Genomic DNA, 26316 nt, shown 5'->3' on the forward strand with positions numbered 1-26316 from the left:
ATAAGACTTAGTTTTTGTAAATGGATTGATAGAGATGATTTCAGGCGGAAAAAAACTTGTATGATTCGCCCTCCCTGCTGCTCCTTGAAAGTATGCAAAAATATACGAAATTTCACAAGCATTATATCAATTGAAATTTCAAAGAACTTGAGTATTTTCCAAGTTTACCGTCTTTAATCTAAATGTTAATTATGGTTCATCTTAAAAAAATAATAGGTAAATTATTCGAAATCTCATATTTTATTCATTTGGCTTTTTTAATGAACACTGATTTGTCTTATTGTGCATTTTAAGGGAGACAATTTGTCCAATAAAACCATGTATGGGTACTGATATTATACCACTGACCTCGAGTTGAAAATGAATTGCTTTGTAGCCTGTTAGTTTTCATAGATTACATATTTTTCCTGTCAATACTATAAATTTCTTTAGTTCAACATTTCCATGGCAATAAGAACATAATCCTTTAATTCGATATTTGTAGGTAAAGGTAAAATTTCCTTCAGTTCAATATTCTTTTTGACAATAATCTGTTTCCATTTGAATCAGGAAATACTAATGTACAACCACGCAAACATGTACATATCCTATATTTACTCATTAGCATGACATTATATATAAAACCAGTGTTTCATTTCAAAATTAAATCACTTATTGGAGATATAATTTCCGTCAAAGTGGAAATTGGATGAAAAATTATAATTCATTAAACTTTGAATGTATGTGCTTTATGAGTACTTAAATTACATTATTTGTAATTGAGAATAAATGTTTGGCCTATCTAATAACGTTATTAATATTTATAAATTAACATAATTTGATAAAATATACAGAGAATGATACACATATTTATTTTGGTTGGTTCTTTTGCAGTAATCTGAGATAATTACCACTGGATGAATGCTGAAAATATCATTATAAACATACACACCACAACTTGTGCCAGGTATTGACGTTTAGTTTTATAAACACTGTATGGTGTGTGTATGTGTGGCTGTGTTTAATAATGCACAACACTTACGATTCATACAGAGAGGCTAACGAAACCCATTTGTCAGGCTTTAGAATTCAAACGGAGGCTCTATTCGAATATGCTTATCCAGCCCTAAGATTCTAACACGCTATTGAAACCATTTATCAAGATTTAAGATTTATACAGAGAGGCTAGTTAATCCATTTATCACGATTTAAGATTCATACATACAGCTTATTAAATCCATTTATCAGCATGTACGATTCGTACAGACAGGCTACTAAAACACACTAATCAGGCCTTAAGAGAAATAGAGACAGGCTATCGACATCCATTTATATGGCCTTACGTTTCAAACAGACAGGATTATTAAAACCCGTTTAAGTAGCCTTAATATTCACACAGGCAGGCTTTTGAAAACCCTTTACCAGCCCTTATAATTCAGACCGACCAATGAAATTATTTTATCAGTCCTTAATGCTCAGTCTTTCTATTGAAACCCATTTATCAAAGTTTAAAGATTAAAATAGACATGATAATTGAAATCCATTTATCAGGCTTTAAGAATTGTTCAGATATGCTATTGAAACCAATTTATCACGCCTTAAGATTCATTCAAACGGGCTATTGAAACCTACTTATCAGGCCTTATTAATCAGACGTTAATATTCAAACATAAAGTCTATTGAACCTCATAAGGCCTTACGAATCAGACGTGTTATTGAAACCCATGTATCATGTTTTAATAATCACACAAACATGCTATTGAATACCATTTATCAAGCCTTACAATTCACATAGACAGGCTATACAACCCTTTATCATGCCTTATAATGCGGACGGACCTGTTTAAACCCATTTATCAAGTGTTAAAATTTTGACCTAATATTGAAACCCATTTATCAAGGTTAGATATTCATCGAGACATGCGCATTTATGAGATTCTAAAATTCATACACGCATGTTACTGAAACACAATTATCATGCCTTACAATTCAAACAGACATGTTATTGAAATCCACATATGGGGCCTCAAGGTTCAAACACAAACGATTAAAACCCATTAATTGGGTTTACGATTGATACGGACACTCTATTGCAGCCGATTCACACGGCCCTAAGATTAATACAACGCGGCTGTAGAGATTCATTAATCATATTTTAAGATTCATACGTCCATGATATTGAAATCCATTTATCAGGTCTTTAGATTCAAACGTACATGCTACTAAAACTCATGTATCACGCCTTAAGAATCGTACAGACTAGCTATTGAATCCCCTTTAACAGGCTGTAAGATTTATACAGACAAGGTACTGAAACCAATTTTTTAGGCTACAAGATATATCGTCGAAATTCGTTTATCAGGCCTTAACATTTGCACAGACAAATCTGTTTTTAGAGAAGGTGTGATTTAATAAATATTAGTTAATTCTAAAAAAAAATCAGCCTTAGAGAAAACAATTATTTGTGTTCAATTCGTTGTGGATGATTTTTTTGTTTGTTTAATCATTCACTGGAATTACAAAGTGCTCAGTCTTAAAATGTGGTGACACTTTTGTAATGTGAATTCATTTAAAGACATTTTGCATTATGCCATTGTGATACATCGATACTGATAGATCATCGGCAAAGTAGATTGAACTCGACAAATTAGTACATTCGATATAACTGAAGGACTATTTAGGATTTATTCAGCATGAAGTAAATTATTTTTAAGTTTTCTCTTTCTATTTTTCGAAAATTATTTCTTCAATTTTACACAAAATTTTGGTTTTGGCATTTTTCTGTTACTTAGGTTATGACCATAGGGGAGTAACGCTATTGAAATTTATTTATTGTGCTCTTAAGGTCTTTCAGACAGGCTAATGAATCCGAATTACTATATTTAGATTCAAAAAGTATATTGAAAACCATTTATCAGACATTAAGAATCAAACAAACACGATTTTAAAACCCCGGTGAACAGGTCCTAAGATTCATATACATTTCTAGACTAAGACTAATTATTTGCTCAAAACTTTGAATGTAATATCTTAAACGTTATTGGTCAGAATTGATTAACATTTTAAACTAGTGACTTTCATTAAAACAACATGCTTAGAAATTTGCAACCTATTATTTCATTGGGTGAATAAGAAAGTAACATTATGACCACATATTGTAACTTCTTGGAATAGAGGTCAAAGTGAAAATTACATCAACTGTTCAACAGACCAAACTACGATCACCTTCTGGCCAAAATACCACCCACTACTAAGCATATGTACCTAATGTCCACACCTAATGACAAACCTTCATATTTTACAACCACGTATTGACCAACGCTCACACCTACTGAAACATTGCAGTCATATTAACCAGCAAACACACTGAAACATAGAGTATTAACAGCACACGCACCTACTAATCGACACTGTTTTAATTACCTGCAACAAATTGTTTGTGAAGTTTATGAAACGTCGTCATACTAGCTAACATGCTTTCTGACCGGTGCACAAACCTACTGCCAATACCACCTAAAGACAGACGTATAATATTTCAGAGAAGGCAATCTAAAGGGTTTTAATAGGCTTGTAGTAAGTTGGGTACAATAATGAGCATCAACTACTAATGTTTGACAGACAAAAATTCACTATCGCCATCCAACTCCCATTCTTAAAACAAAATAAGAAAAATATTAAATAAACACTACCACCTTAACAACAGAAAACAACAAAACATCACAAAAAAGAACAACACTAGACAAAAGACAACAATTTAGTGGTGACTACGAAATCCCGCAAAATATGATTACAATGGCTGAGAATAAAATAATTCTAAGATTCCATATTTTTGGGAAACTCTGATCGAAAAAATAAACAAATAGGCGGTATTTCGTTTTACTTTAATGGAAATTGTCTACAGCATTGACGTCCTAATATGGAAATAAAGAACTTCTACAAATATATACAAGAGGTATGCTGCTTTTACAAATTACAAAGACGATATAACACTGACTCATTAATAACGATTATGACAAAAGAGACAGAGTGAGATATTTGTGTATGTATGTGTGTATGTTTCCTGATCGGCTTATATAAGGTACATAGTTAACGTAGTATTAAGTGCTTTCCCGGGGCGTTATCCATCATCAATTAGATATAGCATTCCTTTGAAACCATTTGAAACACATAAGAACTAAAATTATGAGTTATACATGCATATTTCACATCCAGTTTTCGGTGCGACTTTGAAGCTGATACGTGTAACAACACTCAACATGTGCAAAAATGTGTATTTTGTATAAGTATACGTACTAATAAGAGAGAACATATATCATTTATTATGTAAATATGCTATTTTTTTGTGCACAGAATGCCGTGGACTTGAACGTCCGAGTTGTTTTATTATTACTATACCCATTGACGTTAAGTTCCTGATTTTTTAATTAGTATTGTCTTCTACAGGCAGAATCAAAGTTCAATTAATTATTACTTACAGCCATATATACGGTTGATGAGAACTGAGTACGTGCCATAAAAACGTTCTTGATAAATCAATACTTGCAAGAAAAACACAAGAATAAAAGCGAAACCAAAAGCGGAAGAACATAAATGAAACCTCTAAAGTGTGACATATTGACTAAGCGAATGAAATATGAAACCAATTGTCATTAACAAATGCATGGATGTCAATATCAGTAATATCATATTTGGATGAAGATTGACTAAACGTTTCGATTTCTGTGATTATGACAAACAATCAAAGATATGAAATTGATACTTTCAATCTATAAACTGTAGATATGAAATTGAAACTTTCAATCTATAAACTGTATATTTTCTGTTTTAATGACATACATAAGCAAACTTGATATCAGGTGTATGTACAGACAAAAATAAATACGTTTTTCAAAAAGTTTTTGAAAAACATTCTAACAATGGAGACCAAACCAGGGACATTTTAAAAACAAGTCAGTGATTGTTTGAATTTGATTTCAAGGTCGAGGAGACAGGGTAAGGGTGGAATTGTATTCGTGAAAATGTGTGTACACTGTCACGAAATTACGAAAACATATTTGTAAAGATAACATCTCTAAATTCCAGTAACAACGGAAATATTTTCAGAAAAGTCAAAAGGTTATTGAAAGCCACACCATCAAACATATCATCTAACACTATCAATTAATATTTCATTTTTGTCTTGATCACTGTCTTATTTTGTGCAGAACTTGACTTGTAAGTTCGATATATTCGTTATTGGTTACTAACATTCATACCGGTTATTATATCGGTTATTGTATTTGTAAAATTACAACTTTATTTTATGTAATGTTGCATCAGAAAAATATTAAAAATACATAGTATCATTTCATATACATCGATTAGTTAATGAATAGATATTATTAGTGAGAAACAAGTGGACAATGTGAAAAACGTGCACTGTTTCCATGACAACCTGCACGAGTAAAGCAAACCAGTATTAGAAAATAAAACAAGGCACCTCGTACTCAGAATATGTTGCAAATATAAATTGGAAAGGGAGTAGAAAATAGCTCTAGTTAATTATAGTCAGTTTAATTATATATGAATATATATGAGAATAACTCAGGTTATTAACAGTCAAAACATATACATAACTGTTCAGGAGGCAACATAAAGGTCTTTACCCTTATATAAAGTATTAACTAATAGCGAATATTTAATTGAAGAATATGAACTCTATTTCATACGTACTCTACACCCAGATCTTAATTACTGAAGCTAATTCTTTATAAAAAATTAAAACATGATTATTTGTACATTGTATCAGTACACTAATACATTGTATCAGTACACTAATACATTGTATCAATACATTAATACAATTTCATTTCATAAGAACCTATGAACTTTGAAATGTCTTTAATTTGTTCGCATCAAATTTGACAAAGTGTCAATGAATTGATGCACCTGTATGACAATTCAAACACTAGAAATTTCCTTTTTGCGTGCACGTATGGTATATATATATATGTTGAAATGAAATTTTGTTAATATCGCAGTAAAATAATGACTTAATTAATATGCATGACATCAAAATGTTTACTTGCACGTGCTATCTCTGGATTCTATCGAAGAATGTTTGATAATGCTATGCAGAATTAATATTTCAATACAAATAAGTGTTACTCTACGGAGATATCAAGCATTTTTCTTTAGAATCCAGGGATAGCACTTTCAGTTCTATCTGGTGTATATTTATAATTCTCTCTCTCTTCTCTCTCTCTCTCTCTCTCTCTCTCTCTCTCTCTCTCTCTCTCTGTATATATGTATGTATATATTATTGAACGAATTTAAAATAACATATTTTTTCTGAATACAATTTCATTAGTACATATACAAAGTATTAAATATCTAATAGTTCCTACACACTACTCCTATATTTCTCAAGACTACCTATTCTCGAATCGTTGTAGCCCAGTTGTACATTGGAGAATAAATATTCACATATAGATATTCACATCTAACATCAAATATGATATATGAGATATATGCTAATAAAAATAAGTATGTTGGTAGAAGACATATTGAAAACACCCCTGAAACTGTTGTGACTTTCTTCTAAAGATACCATGATTCCAACTCTATCCTAATAAGATTCAATATCACTTTAACTTTATCTTAATCAAAGTGACAATGACTCCAACTTCATCAGAATCGAACTGACCATGACTCTAACTTTATCATAATCAAAGTGACCATGACTCTAACTTCATCTTATTCAAAGTGTCCATAATTCTAACTTCAGCGTAATCAAAGCAACGATGAATATAACTTTATCGTAATTAATGTGACTATGACATGATCTTAATCAAAGTGACCATGACATGATCTTAATCAAAGTGACCATGACATGATCTTAATCAAAGCGACCATGACATGATCTTAATCAAAGTAACCATGACATGATCTTAATGTTTCCATGAAATGATCTTAATCAATGTGCCCATGACATGATCTTAATCAAAGCGACCGTGACATGATCTTAATCAAAGTAACCATGACATGATCTTAATCAAAGTAACCATGACATGATATTAATCAAAGTAACCATGACATGATCTTAATGTTCCCATGAAATGATCTTAATCAATGTGCCCATGACATGATCTTAATCAAAGTGACCATGACATGATCTTAATCAAAGTGACCATGACATGATCTTAATGTTCCCATGATATGATCTTAATCAATGTGCCCATGACATGATCTTAATCAAAGCGACCGTGACATGATCTTAATCAAAGTAACCATGACATGATCTTAATCAAAGTAACCATGACATGATATTAATCAAAGTAACCATGACATGATCTTAATGTTCCCATGAAATGATCTTAATCAATGTGCCCATGACATGATCTTAATCAAAGTGACCATGACATGATCTTAATCAAAGTGACCATGACATGATCTTAATGTTCCCATGATATGATCTTAATCAATGTGCCCATGACAGGATTTTATTCAAAGTGACCATGACATGATCTTGATCAATGTGACCATGACATGTTCTTAATCAATGTGCCCATGACAGGATTTTAATCAAAGTGACCATGACATGATCTTAATCAGTGTACCCATGACATGATCTTAATCAATATGCCCATGACATGTTCTTAATCAATGTGCCCATGACATGATTTTGATCAAAGTGATCATGACATGATCTTAATCAATGTACCCATGACATGTTCTTAATCAAAGTGACCATGACATGATCTTAATCAAAGTGACCATGACATGATGTTAATCAAAGTGACCATGACATGATCTTAATAAATGTGCCCATGACATGATCTTAATCAAAGTGCCCATGACATGATCTTAATCAACGTGCCCATGACATGATCTTAATCAAAATGACCATAAGATGTTCTTAACTAAAGTGACTATGACATGATCTTAATCAAAATGACCATGACATGGACTTAATCAAAGTGACCATGACATGATTTTAATCAATGTACCCATGACATGATTTTAATCAAAGTGGCCATGACATGTTCTTAATCAATGCGCCCATGACATGATCTTAATCAAGGTGACTATGACATGAGCTTAATCAAAGTGACCATGACATGATCTTAATCAAAGTGACCATGACATGATCTTAATCAAAGTGACCATGACATGATCTTAATCAATATGCCCATGACATGATTTTAATCAAAGTGACCATGACATGATCTTTATCAAAGTGACCATGACATGATTTTAATCAATGTGCCCATGACACGATTTTAATCAGTGTGACCATGACATGATCTTAATCAATGTGGCCATGGTCCTTACATTATCCTAGGCACAATTGCCATGATTCTATGTTAATACCAATTAAAGTACCATGTATACAGCATTATTCCAATCAGACTTAGAATGAAAATATCTTTATCGCATTCAAAGTGAGTATGACTCTAATTGTATCCTAATTAAATTAAGCATGGCTATAAATGTATCCTAAACAAGTGACAATGACTATAAATTTATCCCTGTCAAGGTGACCATGACTATAAATGTATCCCTGTCAAGGTGACCATGACTATAAATGTATCCCTGTCAAGGTGACCATGACTATAAATTTATCCCTGTCAAAGCGGCCATGACTATAAATTTATCCCTGTATTCCAAAGCATAGGTTTCAAATCCCGTGTTACTGTTCAAAATACAGTCCGGCACATGTATATCAATATGATAACGAGGCCAATGAGGAGACCTATCGACATGTTATTTGCACGAGAAAACATAAACATAATATCATAGTACATGTTTGTTATATTATCATATTTAATCGATGAGTGTCATATGAAGTTACCCAAGTAATTGACATCTATTAATTGGATAGCTTTAGATTACATCGGTTCTAATTTGGAAAAAAGGTTATATTATATAAAACGGTACGATAAAGTATAATAGTGTGTACAGGCTTCATTGCATTTCTAACTAGCTGTATAGCGATGGAATGGAATTCTAATTCACAAGAATCATTGAAATTGATATTTTCTTTCATGAACATATGGTAAAGAGATGCTCTTAGAAGTGCAGTGATACGCTATATGGAAATCTTCTTGTGGAATAGCGTGTGGACTGATGAATGAACCACTCTTATTGGTACGTGTATGCATTCTCATTTGTTTGCAATGTTTGACTCACCTGTGACTAGTTGTGTTTGACAAAAGTTTGAAGAACGCATGTCTGACACAACATATTGCATGTTGTTGCCGTTTTCCCGGTTGCTCCTGAGAGATTTTTGGGTTTTCATTTTTGTAGTGAGTGATGTGTAAAAACTGTATAGTTAGGCCTGTGTTTTCTGTCATAGTTATTTTATCCTATCTGTAGCTCAGTCAAAGTTACCATGACTCCAAATATTTTAAATCAAAGATACTTGTCTCTAATTTTATCGCAATTCTAGTCACCACGACTTTATCTCTATCGTAAGTTTACCATAACTAACTTTAACTCAATAATATGTATTACCATGGCTCAAAGTTTATGCCAATCAGAGCTAACGCGCCTCTAAGTGCATTCATTTATATATACAAAATCCAATTGGTTCTAATTTTACCTAATTCACTTGACATTCACTAAACTATGACACTAATTGTATCCAAGCTAAAGTGACATAGACTCCATCTATATCGTAATCAAATTGATAAAAGTCACAATGATCTAAGTCTTCGTATGATATTGATTACTGAAAAGGTGCGTGGAGTTCGATGTCATGTTCCATGCATCATTTTCAGTTAAACATATATTACTAAAAACACATTTTCAATTTTAAGGTTTTAATTTGACAATGATAATACGAACAAAAACAGAGTTGGCACCACCACGGGAAGACGGATTTTCTCAAATACCCGGAAATGAAAGCTGTCCAGTTGTACTGTATTAAAAATGCTGGACAAAAACCCCACTCTAGTCCCAAAGCCACCAACAGGACATTGTAAGAACACATTAGTATATGTCCATCCAGATCCATTGGGTCATAGAGCGAAACGATAATGGAAGAGCAGGATAATGATATATTGTTGTGTTACTGTTTCCTTGAGATATTCATATCAATTAATTCATGGCATTTAATTAAGTTTCGTCATGTTTGAAACCGATATAAGTCAATACCTAATTTCTCTCGAAAAATATTGCAAATAGTGAGCTTTTGACGCATACAAACACGTTGTAACCGGAACTGTTAACATAAGATGATTGGAATGTATAGGAAGATAGATTGCAAGTTATGAGTGTAGAGGGGGAGAGTTAAGGTAGAATGAAGGAGCTTCAAGCAAACAACTGATATACGGTCAAGCACAGTATAACGTTAATTCATTGAAATGTAAAGAGTATGATCTCCTTCATCAAATAAAGCTAACATTACCTAATTCGTTTCCCACAAAGTATTTAAAACTATATTGCTACTTGTAACTACATTTAATGACGCTGATCTGAAACTTTACTTACTTAGCCATAAAGAAAGGATAAAATTCACCATGCTGTGTAGAACGAATTTTACTTTCTAGCATAATAAGACATTGACCGACTCCATATGCGTGTGTATGTCTGTCACTGTCAAGATGTTTCGTATGATGTGTTCTCAAAGCTGCAGAGACCTTAAGCTGCTATGTCGGTTTATGTGTGTTTTATATATCTGCTGTTGTTGTTTGATTTTAGATTAACTCCGTGAGGCACAGCAGAAGACATGAAGGATTTTTCCATTTTTTTAAAGTTGTTTCCATAGCGGACACAATGACGGAGACAACATGACCTTGGCAACCAGACAAAGATAGAACAAGCAAAGTTAGAGAAAAAGATCAACTTCTCTGTCGCATGGGGGTAAAAATATTATTATTAATATAATGTTGTGCATATCAAGGAGAACATGACTTTAACTTTATTCTAATCAATGTTGCATTGACTGTAACCGTACCCCAACAAAGGTGCCCATGACTATAACTGTACCCCAATAAAAGAGCTCATGACTATAGCTGTACCCCAATAAAGGTGCCCATGACTATAACTGTACCCCAATAAAAGTGTTCATGACTATAACTGTACCCCAATAAAAGTGTCCATGATTATAACTGTACCCCAATAAAAGTGTACATGACTATAGATGTACCCCAATAAAGGTGCCCTTGACTATAACTGTACCCCAATAAAAGTGTTCATGACTATAGCTGTACCCCAATAAAGGTGCCCATGACTATAACTGTACCCCAATAAAAGTGTTCATGACTATAACTGTACCCCAATAAACGTGTCCATGATTATAACTGCACCCCAATAAAAGTGTTCATGACCATAGCTGTACCCCAATAAAGGTGCCCATGACTATAACTGTACTTCAATAAAAGTGTTCATGACTATAACTGTACCCCAATAAAAGTGTCCATGATTATAACTGAACCCCAATAAAAGTGTACATGACTGTAGATGTACCCCAATAAAAGTGTTCATAACTATAGCTGTATCCCAATTAAAGTTTCCATGACTATAACTGTACCCTAATAAAAGTGTTCATGACTATAGCTGTACCCCAATGAAAGTGTCCATGAATATAACTGTACCCCAATAAAAATGTTCATGACTATAACTGTAACCCATCAAAAGTGTTTATGACTATAACTGTACCCCAATAAAAGTGTTCATGACTATAACTGTAACTTAATCAAAGTGTCCATGACTATAGCTTTATCCCATCAAAAGTGTTCATGACTATAGCTGTACCCTAATAAAAGTGTTCATGACTATAACTGTACCCCAACAAAAGTGTTCATGATTATAGCTGTACCCCAATAAAAGTGTTCATGACTATAACTGTACCCCAGTAAAAGTGTTCATGACTATAACTGTACCCCAATAAAAGTGTTCATGACTATAACTGTACCCCAATAAAAGTGTTCATGATAATAGCTGTACCCCAATAAAAGTGTTCATGACTAAAACTGTACCCCAATAAAAGTGTTCATGACTATAACTGTACCCCAATAAAAGTGTTCATGACTATAACTGTACCCCCATAAAAGTGTTCATGATTATAACTGTACCCCAATAAAAGTGTTCATGACTATAACTGTACCCCAATAAAAATGTTCATGACTATAGCTGTACCCCAATAAAAGTGTCACTGAATATAACTGTACCCCACTAAAAGTGTTCATGACTATAACTGTACCCCAGTTAAAGAATCCATGACTATAGCTGTACCCCAATGAAAGTATCCTTGACTATAGCTGTACCCCAATAAAGGTGCCCATGACTATAACAGTACCCCAATAAAAGTGTTCACGACTATAAATGTACCCCAATAAACGTGTCCATGATTATAACTGTACCCCAATAATAGTGTTCATGACTATAGCTGTACCCCAATAAAGGTGCCCATGACTATAACTGTACCCCAATAAAAGTGTTCATGACTATAACTGTACCCCAATAAAAGTGTCCATGATTATAACTGAACCCCAATAAAAGTGTTCATGACTATAGATGTACCCCAATAAAAGTGTTCATAACTATAGATGCACCCCAGTTAAAGTTTCCATGACTATAACTGTACCCCAATAAAAGTGTTCATGACTACAGCTGTACCTTAATTAAAGTGTCTATGAATATAACTGTACCCCAACAAAAGTGTTCATGACTATAACTGTAACCCAATAAAAGTGTTCATGATTATAACTGTTCCCAAATAAAAGTGTCCATGACTATTGCTGCACCCCAATAAAAGTGTTCATGACTATAACTGTACCCCAATAAAAGTGTTCATGATTATAACTGTACCCCTATAAAAGTATCCATGACTATAGCTGTACCCCAATAAAAGTATCCATGACTATAGCTTTATCCTATCAGAAGTGTTTATGACTATAACTGTACTCCAATGAAAGTATCCATGACTATATCTGTACCCCAATAAAAGTGTCCATGACTATAGCTGTATCCCATCAAAAGTGTTCATGACTATAGCTGTACCCCAATAAAAGTGTTCATGACTATAACTGTACCCAAATAAAAGTGTTGATAACTATAACTGTACCCCAATAAAAGTATCCATGACTATAGCTGTACCCCAATGAAAGTGTCCATGACTATAGCTTACCCCAATAAAAGTGTCCATGACTATAGCTGTATCCCATCAAAAGTGTTCATGACTATAGCTGTACCCCAATAAAGGTGTTCATGACTATAACTGTACCCAAATAAAAGTGTTCATAACTATAACTGTACCCCAATAAAAGTATCCATGACTATAGCTGTACCCCAATGAAAGTGTCCATGACTATAGCTTACCCCAATAAAAGTGTCCATGACTATAGCTGTATCCCATCAAAAGTGTTGATGACTATAGCTGTACCCCAGTAAAAGCATCCATGACAATATCTGTACCCCAGTAAAAGTGTTCATGACTACAACTTTACCCCAATACAAGTGTTCATGACTATAAGTTCACCCCAATAAAAGTGTTAATGGCTATAACACTATCTGAGTAAAAGTGTCAATGACTATAGCTGCACCCCAATAAAAGTATCCATGACTATAACTTTACCCCAGTAAAAATGTTCATCACTATAACTGTACCCCAATAAAAGTGTTCATGATTATAACTGTACCCCAATAAAAGTGTCTATGATTATAACTGTACCTAAATAAAAGTGTTCATGACAATAACTGTACCCCAATAAAAGTGTTCACGACTATAGCTTTATCCCATCAAAAGTGTTTATGACAATAACTGTACCCAATAAAAGTGTTCATAACTATAACTGTAACTTAATAAAAGTGTCCATGATTATAGCTTTATCCCATCAAAAGTGTTCATGACTATAGCTGTACCCTAATAAAAGTGTTCATGACTATAACTGTATCCCAATAAAAGTGTCCATGACTACAGCTGTATCCCAATAAAAGTGTTCATGATTATAACTGTACACGAATAAAAGTGTTCATGATTATAGCTGTACCCCAAAAAAAGTGTTCATGACTGTAAATGTACCGAAATAAAAGTGTTCATGACTATAACTGTATCCCAATAAAAGTGTTTATGACTGCAGCTGTATCCCAATAAAAGTGTTCATGATTATAACTGTACCCCAATAAAATTGTTCATGACTATAATTGTACCCCAATAAAAGTGTTCATGACTATAACTGTACCCCAATAAAAGTGTTCATGATTATAACTGTACCCCAATAAAAGTGTTCAGGACTATAACTGTACCCCAATAAAAGTGTTCATGACTATAGCTGTACCCCAATAAAAGTGTCAATGAATATAACTGTACCCCAATAAAAGTGTTCATGACTATAACTGTACCCCAATAAAATTCTCCATGACTATAGCTGTACCCCAATCAAAGTATCCTTGACAATAGCTGTACCCCAATAAAAGTGTCCAGGACTATAGCTGTATCCCATCAAAAGTGTTCATGACTATAGCTGTACCCCAATAAAAGTATCCATGACTATAGCTGTACCACAATAAAAGTGTTCATGACTATAACTGTACCCCAATAAAAGTGTTTATGACTATAACTGTACCCCAATAAAAGTGTTCATGACTATAACTGTAACTTAATAAAAGTGTCCATGACTATAGCTTTATCCCATCAAAAGTGTTCATAACTATAGCTGTACCCTAATAAAAGTGTTCATGACTATAACTGTACCCCAATAAAAGTGTTCATGATTATAGCTGTACCCCAATAAAAGTGTTCATAACTATAGCTGTACCCTAATAAAAGTGTTCATGACTATAACTGTACCCCAATAAAAGTGTTCATGATTATAGCTGTACCCCAATAAAAGTGTTCATGACTATAACTGTACCCCAATAAAAGTGTTCATGAATATAACTGTACCCCCAAAAAAGTGTTCATGATTATAGCAGTACCCCAATAAACGTGTCCATGATTATAACTGTACCCCAATAAAAGTGTTCATGACTATAGCTTTATCCCATCAAAAGTGTTTATGACTATAACTGTACCCCAATAAAAGTGTTCATGACTATAACTGTAACTTAATAAAAGTGTCCATGACTATGGCTTTACCCCATCAAAAGTGTTCATAACTATAGCTGTACCCTAATAAAAGTGTTCATGACTATAACTGTACCCCAATAAAAGTGTTCATGATTATAGCTGTACCCCAATAAAAGTGTTCATGACTATAACTGTACCCCAATAAAAGTGTTCATGACTATAACTGTACCTCCAAAAAAGTGTTCATGATTATAGCAGTACCCCAATAAAAGTGTTCATGACTATAACTGTACCCCAATAAAAGTGTTCATGACTATAACTGTACCCCAATAAAAGTGTTCATGACTATAACTGTACCCCCATAAAAGTGTTCATGATTATAACTGTACCCCAATAAAAGTGTTCATGACGATAACTGTACCCCAATAAAAGTGTTCATGACTATAGCTGTACCCCAATAAAAGTGTCATTGAATATAACTGTACCCCAATAAAAGTGTTCATGACTATAGCTGTACCTCAATTAAAGTGTCCATGAATATAACTGTACCCCAACAAAAGTGTTCATGACTATAACTGTAACCCAATAAAAGTGTTCATGATTATAACTGTACCCCAATAAAAGTGTCCATGACTATTGCTGCACCCCAATAAAAGTGTTCATGACTATAACTGTACCCCAATAAAAGTGTTCATGATTATAACTGTACCCCAATAAAAGTATCCATGACTATAGCTGTACCCCAATAAAAGTATCCATGACTATAGCTTTATCCTATCAAAAGTGTTTATGACTATAACTGTACTCCAATGAAAGTATCCATGACTATATCTGTACCCCAATAAAAGTGTCCATGACTATAGCTGTATCCCATCAAAAGTGTTCATGACTATAGCTGTACCCCAATAAAAGTGTTCATGACTATAACTGTACCCCAATAAAAGTGTTCATGATTATAACTGTACCCCAATAAAAGTATCCATGACTATAGCTGTACCCCAATAAAAGTATCCATGACTATAGCTTTATCCTATCAAAAGTGTTTATGACTATAACTGTACTCCAATGAAAGTATCCATGACTATATCTGTACCCCAATAAAAGTGTCCATGACTATAGCTGTATCCCATCAAAAGTGTTCATGACTATAGCTGTACCCCAATAAAAGTGTTCATGATTATAACTGTACCCCAATAAAAGTATCCATGACTATAGCTTACCCCAATAGAAGTGTCTATGACTATAGCTGTATCCCATCAAAAATGTTGATGACTATAGCTGTACCCCAGTAAAAGCATCCATGACTATATCTGTACCCCAGTAAAAGTGTTCATGACTACAACTTTACCCCAATAAAAGTGTTCATGACTATAAGTTCACCCCAATAAAAGTGTTAATGGCTATAACACTATCTGAGTAAAAGTGTCAATGACTATAGCTGTACCCCAATAAAAGTATCCATGACTATAACTTTACCCCAGTAAAAATGTTCATCACTATAACTGTACCCCAATAAAAGTGTTCATGATTATAACTGTACCCCAATAAAAGTGTTTATGATTATAACTGTACCCCAATAAAAGTGTTCATGACAATAACTGTACCCCAATAAAAGTGTTCATGACTATAGCTTTTTCCCATCAAAAGTGTTTATGACAATAACTGTACCCAATAAAAGTGTTCATAACTATAACTGTAACTTAATAAAAGTGTCCATGATTATAGCTTTATCCCATCAAAAGTGTTGATGACTATAGCTGTACCCTAATAAAAGTGTTCATGACTATAACTGTATCCCAATAAAAGTGTCCATGACTACAGCTGTATCCCAATAAAAGTGTTCATGATTATAACTGTACACCAATAAAAGTGTTCGTGATTATAGCTTTACCCCAATAAAAGTGTTCATGACTATAAATGTACCCCAATAAAAGTGTTCATGACTATAACTGTATCCCAATAAAAGTGTCCATGACTACAGCTGTATCCCAATAAAAGTGTTCATGATTGTAACTGTACACCAATAAAAGTGTTCATGATTATTGCTGTACCCCAATAAAAGTGTTCATAACTATAAATGTACCCTAATAAAAGTGTTCATGACTATAACTGTACCCCAATAAAAGTGTTCATGACTATAACTGTACCCCAATAAAAGTGTTCATGATTATAGCTGTACCCCAATAAAGGTGTTCATGACTATGACTGTACCCCAATAAAAGTGTTCATGACTATAACTGTATCCCAATAAAAGTGTCCATGACTACAGCTGTATCCCAATAAAAGTGTTCATGATTATAACTGTACACCAATAAAAGTGTTCATGATTATTGCTGTACCCCAATAAAAGTGTTCATGACTATAAATGTACCCCAATAAAAGTGTTCATGACTATAACTGTACCCCAATAAAAGTGTTCATGATTATAACTGTACCCCAATAAAAGTGTTCAGGACTAAACTGTACCCCAATAAAAGTGTTCATGACTATAGCTGTACCCCAATAAAAGTGTCAATGAATATAACTGTACCCCAATAAATGTGTTCATGACTATAACTGTACCCCAATAAAATTATCCATGACTATAGCTGTACCCCAATGAAAGTATCCTTGACTATAGCTGTATCCCATCAAACGTGTCCATGACTATAGCTGTATCCCATCAAAAGTGTCCATGACTATAGCTGTACCCCAGTAAAAGTGTTCATGACTATAACTTTACCCCAATGAAAGTGTTCATGACTATAGCTGTACCCCAATAAAAGTGTCCATGACTATAGCTGTATCCCATCAAAAGTGTCCATGACTATAGCTGTATCCCATCAAAATTGTTCATGACTATAACTGTACCCCAATAAAAGTATCCATGACTGTAGCTGTACCCCAATGAAAGTGTCCGTGACTATAGCTGTACCCCAATAAAAGTGTCCATGACTATAGCTGTATCCCATCAAAAGTGGTCATGACTATAGCTGTACCCCAGTAAAAGTGTTCATGACTATAACTTTACCCCAACAAAAGTGTTCATCACTACAACTGTACCCCAATAAAAGTGTTCATGATTATAACTGTACCCCAGTAAAAGTGTTCATGATCATAACTTTACCCCAATAAAAGTGTTCATGACTATAACTGTACCCCAATAACAGTGTTCATGATTATAGCTGTACCCCAATAAAAGTGTTCATGACTATAACTGTACCCCAATAAAGGTGTTCATGACTATGACTGTACCCCAATAAAAGTGTTCATGACTATAACTGTATCCCAATAAAAGTGTCCATGACTACAGCTGTATCCCAATAAAAGTGTTCATGATTATAACTGTACACCAATAAAAGTGTTCATGATTATTGCTGTACCCCAATAAAAGTGTTCATGACTATAAATGTACCCCAATAAAAGTGTTCATGACTATAACTGTACCCCAATAAAAGTGTTCATGACTATAACTGTACCCCAATAAAAGTGTTCATGATTATAGCTGTACCCCAATAAAGGTGTTCATGACTATGACTGTACCCCAATAAAAGTGTTCATGACTATAACTGTACCCCATAAAAGTGTTCATGACTATAATTGTACCCCAATAAAAGTGTTCATGACTATAACTGTACCCCAATAAAAGTGTTCATGATTATAACTGTACCCCAATAAAAGTGTTCAGGACTAAACTGTACCCCAATAAAAGTGTTCATGACTATAGCTGTACCCCAATAAAAGTGTCAATGAATATAACTGTACCCCAATAAATGTGTTCATGACTATAACTGTACCCCAATAAAATTATCCATGACTATAGCTGTACCCCAATGAAAGTATCCTTGACTATAGCTGTATCCCATCAAACGTGTCCATGACTATAGCTGTATCCCATCAAAAGTGTCCATGACTATAGCTGTACCCCAGTAAAAGTGTTCATGACTATAACTTTACCCCAATGAAAGTGTTCATGACTATAGCTGTACCCCAATAAAAGTGTCCATGACTATAGCTGTATCCCATCAAAAGTGTCCATGACTATAGCTGTATCCCATCAAAATTGTTCATGACTATAACTGTACCCCAATAAAAGTATCCATGACTGTAGCTGTACCCCAATGAAAGTGTCCGTGACTATAGCTGTACCCCAATAAAAGTGTCCATGACTATAGCTGTATCCCATCAAAAGTGGTCATGACTATAGCTGTACCCCAGTAAAAGTGTTCATGACTATAACTTTACCCCAACAAAAGTGTTCATCACTACAACTGTACCCCAATAAAAGTGTTCATGATTATAACTGTACCCCAGTAAAAGTGTTCATGATCATAACTTTACCCCAATAAAAGTGTTCATGACTATAACTGTACCCCAATAACAGTGTTCATGATTATAGCTGTACCCCAATAAAAGTGTTCATGACTATAACTGTACCCCAATAAAGGTGCCCATGACTATAACTGTACCCCAATAAAAGTGTTCATGATTATAACTGTACCCCAGTAAAAGTGTCCATGATTATAACTTTACCCCAATAAAAGTGTTCATTACTATAACTGGACCCGGATAAAAGTATCCATGACTATAACTGTATCCCAGTAAAGTGTCAATGACTGTAACATTAGCCCAATCAAGGTTACCATGAGTCCACCTGCAAGATATATAAAATAATAATTTTTTTTATGTCCATCAGTATTACGACTGGGTCTTGGAGCGAAACCATAATGGAAGAGAAGGAAGAAAGATAGAATGTTGTGTTCTTCTGTTTCCTAGGAATGTGCATATCTAATAATTCATGGTAATTAATTTAGTCCCTTCATTTTTGAAACTGATAAAATTCAATCACTTTACACAATTACTCTTGAAATGTATTGAAAATATTGCGATTTTGAAGCATGTCAATATATTGTAACAGAAACAGTTAACATAAGATGATTGGGATCGATGAGGAAATAGATCGCTAGTTAGTTCGGGAAAGAAGAGCAGTTAGGGTAAAGTTAAGGAGCTTAAAGCAAAAAACTTACTTGTATTCACGCACATAGACAACGTTCATTCCTTGACATGTAAAGAACATGATTTATCGTATATGTTATAGCATTAGTATGTACAGTCTAAACTTTCTCGTCAAGCATTTTCTCTTTTTGCAGACATCATTGGATAGAAGTATCTCATGTAAGACGTCTACTGTAAATAACCCTGCTGTCAAAGAAGTACATCCTATAAACCTCTACCATGAATAACTCATCCAGCACAGATATTCTGCAGTGACTGAGTGATGAGAAGGCTGTTCTGCACATTGCAGCCTTCATTTTCATAGGTCTACTGATGTTCACCGGATTTATCGGCAATGCTTTTGTTTGTTATTTTTACGGGTGTAAGGCAAAGGTTACACCAACCACTTGCTTTATTGTCGGGTTAGGAATATTAGACTTAATTAGTTGCACTGTTTCAATGCCTATAGAGATAGTAGACATTAGGTTTTTCTACATGTTTCCAGACGTTACTACATGTAAACTTCTAAAAACACTAAATGCGATATGCACAATTTCCTCTGGATTTATTCTAGTAGCAATAGCGACGGAACGTTTCAGACGAATATGTCGTCCCTTCAGGAAACAGATCACTATTTTGCAGGCAAAACTCATTTGTATCCTTTCCACACTGATAGCCTTTGCAATTTCTTGGCCAGGCTTCTTTCTCTTCTCCATCGTGCCAGTAGACATACCCCTTCACGGATTAGATGTCATTCAAGGATACGACTGTACAACAGTTAAGAGCAAGTCCTTACGTATTTATTTACTGTTGTTGTCTGCGCTCAATATTCTAATGTTCGTTTCCTCCACCATGGCGATAAGTGTACTGTATTTTTTCGTATGCAGAGAGCTAGGTAGAAGGAAACAAATCCGGCGATGGTACAATAGTCCACTAGAAATGTCAAATCAACACAAACTCTCACAAAATGTTGACAGCGGCAACACTGAGGTCAGCATTTCAAGTATTACTTGGGAGCAGAATAATGATACCAAGGTCAACAATAATATTCTAAAAGAGATAACTAACGTTGAAACAAACAATTATAAAATGACAAAGGAAATTATAGTTGTCAAAGAACATTTTACAGACTTAGTACAAGGTAAAGCTTTATGCAATGAAGAAAGTCATATATTCATTGATTCGAGTAAACAATCTGATGTTCTTTCGCACCGTGGAAATGAACTTGATTCATTAGAATTCAGTGAAATTGTTAAGACACTGCATCAAAATGATGGACAATGCGAAAGTGAAATTGTTAAGACCGTGCTTCAAAATGAGAGACAATATGACGGTGAAAATGAACGAAAATATGACAGAGATAGAGTGAGTCTTACAAAGGCTCACAATAAGTCAACTAATGTATCTTCTTTGACTCGAAAGAAATCCACAGACATAAACAGTGATAAGTACACGACCATCATGTTTCTGGTTACTGTCATATTCGTTGTGAGTTATCTACCTTTTCTCTGTCTGTCTATGTGGCAAAGCTTCTCATTGCATTACTTAGTGAACAGAATTACAGACTGGCAGCTGGTGCTTTTCACAATTGGGATCCATTCGTACTTTTTGAACAGTGCCATCAACCCCTTTATCTATGGGTTCTTCAACTCGCAATTTAGGACATTCTTCGCCAATGCGTTGATATGTGCTTTCAAATGTCGGAAAGACCGGAAACAGTAGCAAAACAAAACAGATGATGATGGGGCAAACCATTATAGTCTAAGTACCAATTAACATAATTAATAATCATGAATGTAATGTGAAATGAACGGACAATATTTCGGTATGGATAATTATTATTTGAGATGAAAATGGTGAAGAGATAATTTTAAATTCTTATTAATGGAAATGTTCGATAAAATTTCTAATTAGTTTTAACTGATATTGTCAACAGTTATTCCAATAATACCGACTTTGCAGTGACATAATTCCTGGAATGGGTCTGAAAATCCCTAGACTGGAAATAACTGTATGAAAGTAATAGAAGAGAAGTCTATGAAGATGGAATTTAACTTGTCAATCCGATCTTTATTTTCACGTGAAATAACTAGAGTATCTTCCGTAAGTGCTGGTTTCATCTTAAATATATGACACAAGTCGATTAAGTTCTCTTTTTATAAGACTTGGTGAGCAAAAGATTGAAATGTGTAAATTAGTTTAATATTGAATATGTTCCATATATTTTAATAAGAGGAATCATGTTCTCTTGACCAATGAATAACAAATACTGATTTTTTATGAAGCCTCAATAAAAGTAATGAAATGACCTACTATATTCTGAGTCTTCGGGCTTTGTGCCTTTGACCGACACAAATTCCCGAGATTCATAGTGATGTTACGATAGTTTACCTGACATTTAAATGTATGATCGCATATAGACAATTATTATATGGACAGGACCTTCTTGTAATATTATCAAAGAACAAAATGTGGCCTAAAAATTATGACACCGAATGAAATGTCCTGGCAAAAAATATAGTGGCCAAAACGTAGTTGAAGTTAGCTGTCTCCAATTTTGACTTAAAATGTCAGTAATATAGCGTTATGAGACAGCCATTTTGAAAATTGCATCGTTTTTGGTCTTGTTAATTTGGAGAAAGCAGAGATTTAATCAGAAGTTTATACCGGAATGTGGATCTGTTTTACATGTATATTCTTCCACACTATGCAGACTAAAAATGGAGACTTCATCATTTGTACATATTTGCATTAGTTTGGTATTTTGTGTTTTGATTGATTTGTTTTTAAATCGCATTTAAAGGGACTTTGGTCTTCTTTTGTATATATTCTTTCCGCCTACTTTTTTGTTTCTATTATTACAATGCATTGAATAATTGTAATCAGTTTAGAAGGGTGACCAGAATAGCGAATCGTACCTTTTGGAATGCACTCACTGTAAATTTGCATTTGCACTTGATTTAATAAAAGAAAAACTTGATGCATTATATTGATGCATCTAATAAACCTGAGAAGTATACATAATATTACTTGGAACATTTTGTCCCATCTAGCGTCTAATGCAAATGTTTGTGCATGCGAAATTATTTCGTTGACTTAGAAAGACATAAAACAAACACGATTTGGACAGGCGTGGATCCTAGAAAAGCACAACTATAACAAAAACAAACACACTGACCCCTCTCCATTCCTGTGCAAATCATGGCAACAAAGAAAACACCTGAATGGCCATTCGATGATGTATTATCAAACAATATTTCTAATAGGAAGTACAAAAACACCACCCCTAATATAATATGTGTAATTAGCCACTTCATGTCCGGCGAATATATATTATAATTACATTTCAAATGAGAGTAGTTGAATATCTTTGGAAATTTTTCTTCTTTAGTTAAATTATGGCAAGTGTGCTGCCATTTAACCGTGTTTATGTTTGACTGTTTATAATTAATAAATGAGTGGATCTTTATGAACCCGCATTCACATTCGTTTTCAGTAGTACATTATGTTTCTTTTGTTGCTTTGTATTGCTGAATGTATGAAACATGACGTTTAAATTTGTTAAAGCGTTAACAAATATTCAAAAACCTTTTTTATTTTCCATCGCATTGTTTATGACAATATATGTGCTTTTCTGATAATAAAGATAACTTGAAATTCTGGATATTGGATAAATATATTCGTAACGTCGCCCTCTTAGAAAGAGGGGTGGTTAATTGGGTTTGGATGGCGTTATCCAGAGGATGGTCTCCCTCTATATTATAGCCCGGCTGGAGTGAAAGAAGAATGGTATTTCAACAGAGAACTGAGCGAGAATACTGGGAAGAAATAAAACAATACGAACCCCTTTTGACAAGAAAATGACAAATTTAATCAGAACAAATTAATACAGGCATTTCAAATTCAAGTTCGATAATATAAGTAGAACTAACAGGTGTATCCAATTTGGATGTATTGCATCATCATAACGAGAAGCGGAAAGAGCACGATGTCCTCGATCAGTTGCATCATCTTCATTCACGTTGATCGTATTTCAACGTCTTTTTGTTCATCCTTCCTAAACTCTAGGTTCTGCCCTTCATGAATTCCGTGGTCCCTTTATTTTGACCCCGTCTTTCTTTGTTTCCTTTCCCCTATTCCTGTCTTCGGACTGTCTCGTCTTCCTCACAGAAAGCTGTTCCTTAAAGGACAAATTTACCCCATAATACTGTATACCTTCAGTTCAAGACGCACATACTACAATTCACTTAATCGTTATTCAGAGCCTGTGGCTATCCACACACCGCGTAGTAATACAATCCCAAACCATATATCTGATGACATACGCGATTACACAAGCATGTGTAATGTATGTAGTTCATGGCTACATGGCGATTACATTTTGTTAGTCTGCGATTCTGACTCCGCATTATCGTTTTCTTAGTGAAGACATTTGCTCATCTGTTGCCGCGTTCGAGTTTTTACATTTGAGTTTTACTAGTTCCCCCAGGTTAAATGTGGAGCCTCATTCATGTTGAACATCTGCCTGAATACAATTACCCCAGAGTAACTGTGGAGTCTCATTCATATTAAGTATAGGTCTGTATGAAATTGATCTAGTGTACAAGTGGAGCCTCATTCATGTTGAACATCGGCTTGAATACAATTGCCACAGAGTAAATTTGGAGCCTCATTCATGTTGAACATCTGTATGGATGCAAATAAAGTTTATGTTTCACTTCTTATTAGCAACGCTTTGCTATGGTGCAGTGACGTAGACGCAGTATACAATACTATGAATGGCGAATCCCGAAATTCCTAGCATTAATAGAAAATACAATGTTCTATTCACGAATTCAGGGGCGAATTGAAATCTAAACTTGTGGTTTTGGAAGAACTATTTGAATCAGGCAATTAACTGACACAGTCTGAGCAACCTTTGCTTTGGGTGTTTGGTAAAATCTCTCCTAATATTGTTCTTAGTGCAAAGAACACTTCCTTCCCAGAGAGCTATCCCATAATACGTCTCACATTGCAACTGTCAAGACTGAATTTTGATATTTGTAGCTTTTAAGAATATAACAAGCCCATTATTATAAGTGTTGATAAGCACTTACTTCCAATAGCGTTAACCTAATTTAAACAAAATATTTTCTGTGAATTTGATAAATATAAGTGGGATAAAAACTTTATTTTACCATTGAAAAAATTAGAAGTGTGCAAGGAAAATAAACCTTTTTATATAAATGTACAATTTTAATTTTAAATTTCACATGTATATTTACGTTCTTATACTGCCATCTCTGGCCAACAGCTTGCGCGTGCTATTGACAGGATGGAAAATATTTTTAAACAATATAAAATACAAAATATAATCTACTACATTTTGCATAGTCCAACTCGTCTTCCACGACTGTATAATCTCTTTAGCCGTTATAATATTTAAAAGATCATTTTACCCCGCAGAGTAGACATTTCCGGTCACGTGGATATTAGCTTCCTGTCTAAATATCATGTAGTCGTGCCATGGTATTTCACGCCAAGTATTGGCAGCTAAGATATTGTGTCTCGTGTGCAGAGTGCATAGACCGCAGTGTATCCGTTGTTTTCACGTGACGTCACAAAACGTGTGTACTTCCATATCCGCCATTTTGAGCCCCTAGCCCCTCAAATCGGCACCTAATAACATTGTTCTTCCCTCATAATTAGGAAGGCACGTCTCATTTTGTGCATAAGAATATAATAATACATCACATTCTGTTGTGCATGTCAAACGCACGAGACAGAATGCGTGACTTTTCTACTTGTTTTCTTCAAGTAAAACGTTTCAATTTCAACAATCTTTGTTATTCTTTCATAAGCAAAAAGATCGATTGATAAACAAACGCATAAAAAAATGGATAAACAAACAATCAGAAGCATTTTATAATTTTTAATTTTCATGGGATGCAATCAATTATTTGGTTATCTTTCAAGTTAAAAAGCTAATTGTCAATATATAATTTAATATTTCTAAAAGCATTTCAGGAATACTTCGCTTTGACATTCGACACAAAGTCATGTTCCGTTTTGCATATGTTTCGTTTGAATACAGTGAAGATGTAACGTCTTTTTGAACGGTTATCACTTATATTCAGTATCATCCTACGTCCATCATCTCCACAACAAATACAATATTTGACCAGTCTAATTAAACTGGTTTGTCTACTGTCTTTGGTACAAACACCTGTTGTCGCGAAATGTATTTGTACATAAAAGTTCTGGCATAAAACACATGCTGTAAAATTTTAATTCATAACTGATATTGTATCCCGAAATTCATTGTCCGGAAATACTCTTTCAAGATGACAAGCTTAGGGATATGATACGACACACTTTTAAAAAATGTA

The 26316-nt window shown here is 34.0% G+C and overlaps 1 protein-coding gene and 1 pseudogene across 2 annotated transcripts in view; one reads left to right on the forward strand and one right to left on the reverse strand.

Moving 5' to 3' along the window:
* The window catches only part of LOC149788854 (uncharacterized), a 40933-nt pseudogene extending 20683 nt beyond the window's left edge, over positions 1-20250 (reverse strand). The window contains exon 1 of the transcript XR_016424452.1: positions 19981-20250. The product of XR_016424452.1 is annotated as an uncharacterized LOC149788854 (transcript). The remainder of the gene's footprint in view (positions 1-19980) is intronic.
* A 23-nt stretch (positions 20251-20273) lies between these two features.
* Positions 20274-21752, forward strand: LOC149788855 (uncharacterized). Its single transcript, XM_089975796.1, has one exon. It carries the CDS (start codon positions 20282-20284, stop codon positions 21668-21670), a length of 1389 nt encoding a protein of 462 aa, XP_089831922.1. The 5' UTR covers positions 20274-20281; the 3' UTR covers positions 21671-21752.
* Positions 21753-26316: the final 4564 nt, after the last annotated feature.

Source organism: Sinohyriopsis cumingii, chromosome 11 (genome assembly GCF_028554795.1).
Source record: "Sinohyriopsis cumingii isolate HCF-2022 chromosome 11, ASM2855479v2, whole genome shotgun sequence".
In the NCBI taxonomy this organism is placed as follows: Eukaryota; Metazoa; Mollusca; class Bivalvia; order Unionida; family Unionidae; genus Sinohyriopsis; species Sinohyriopsis cumingii.

Coding starts and splice junctions, on each gene's coding strand:
- LOC149788855 (XM_089975796.1), top strand. CDS start 20,282: ATGTTCACCGGATTTATCGGCAATGCTTTTGTTTGTTATTTTTACGGG.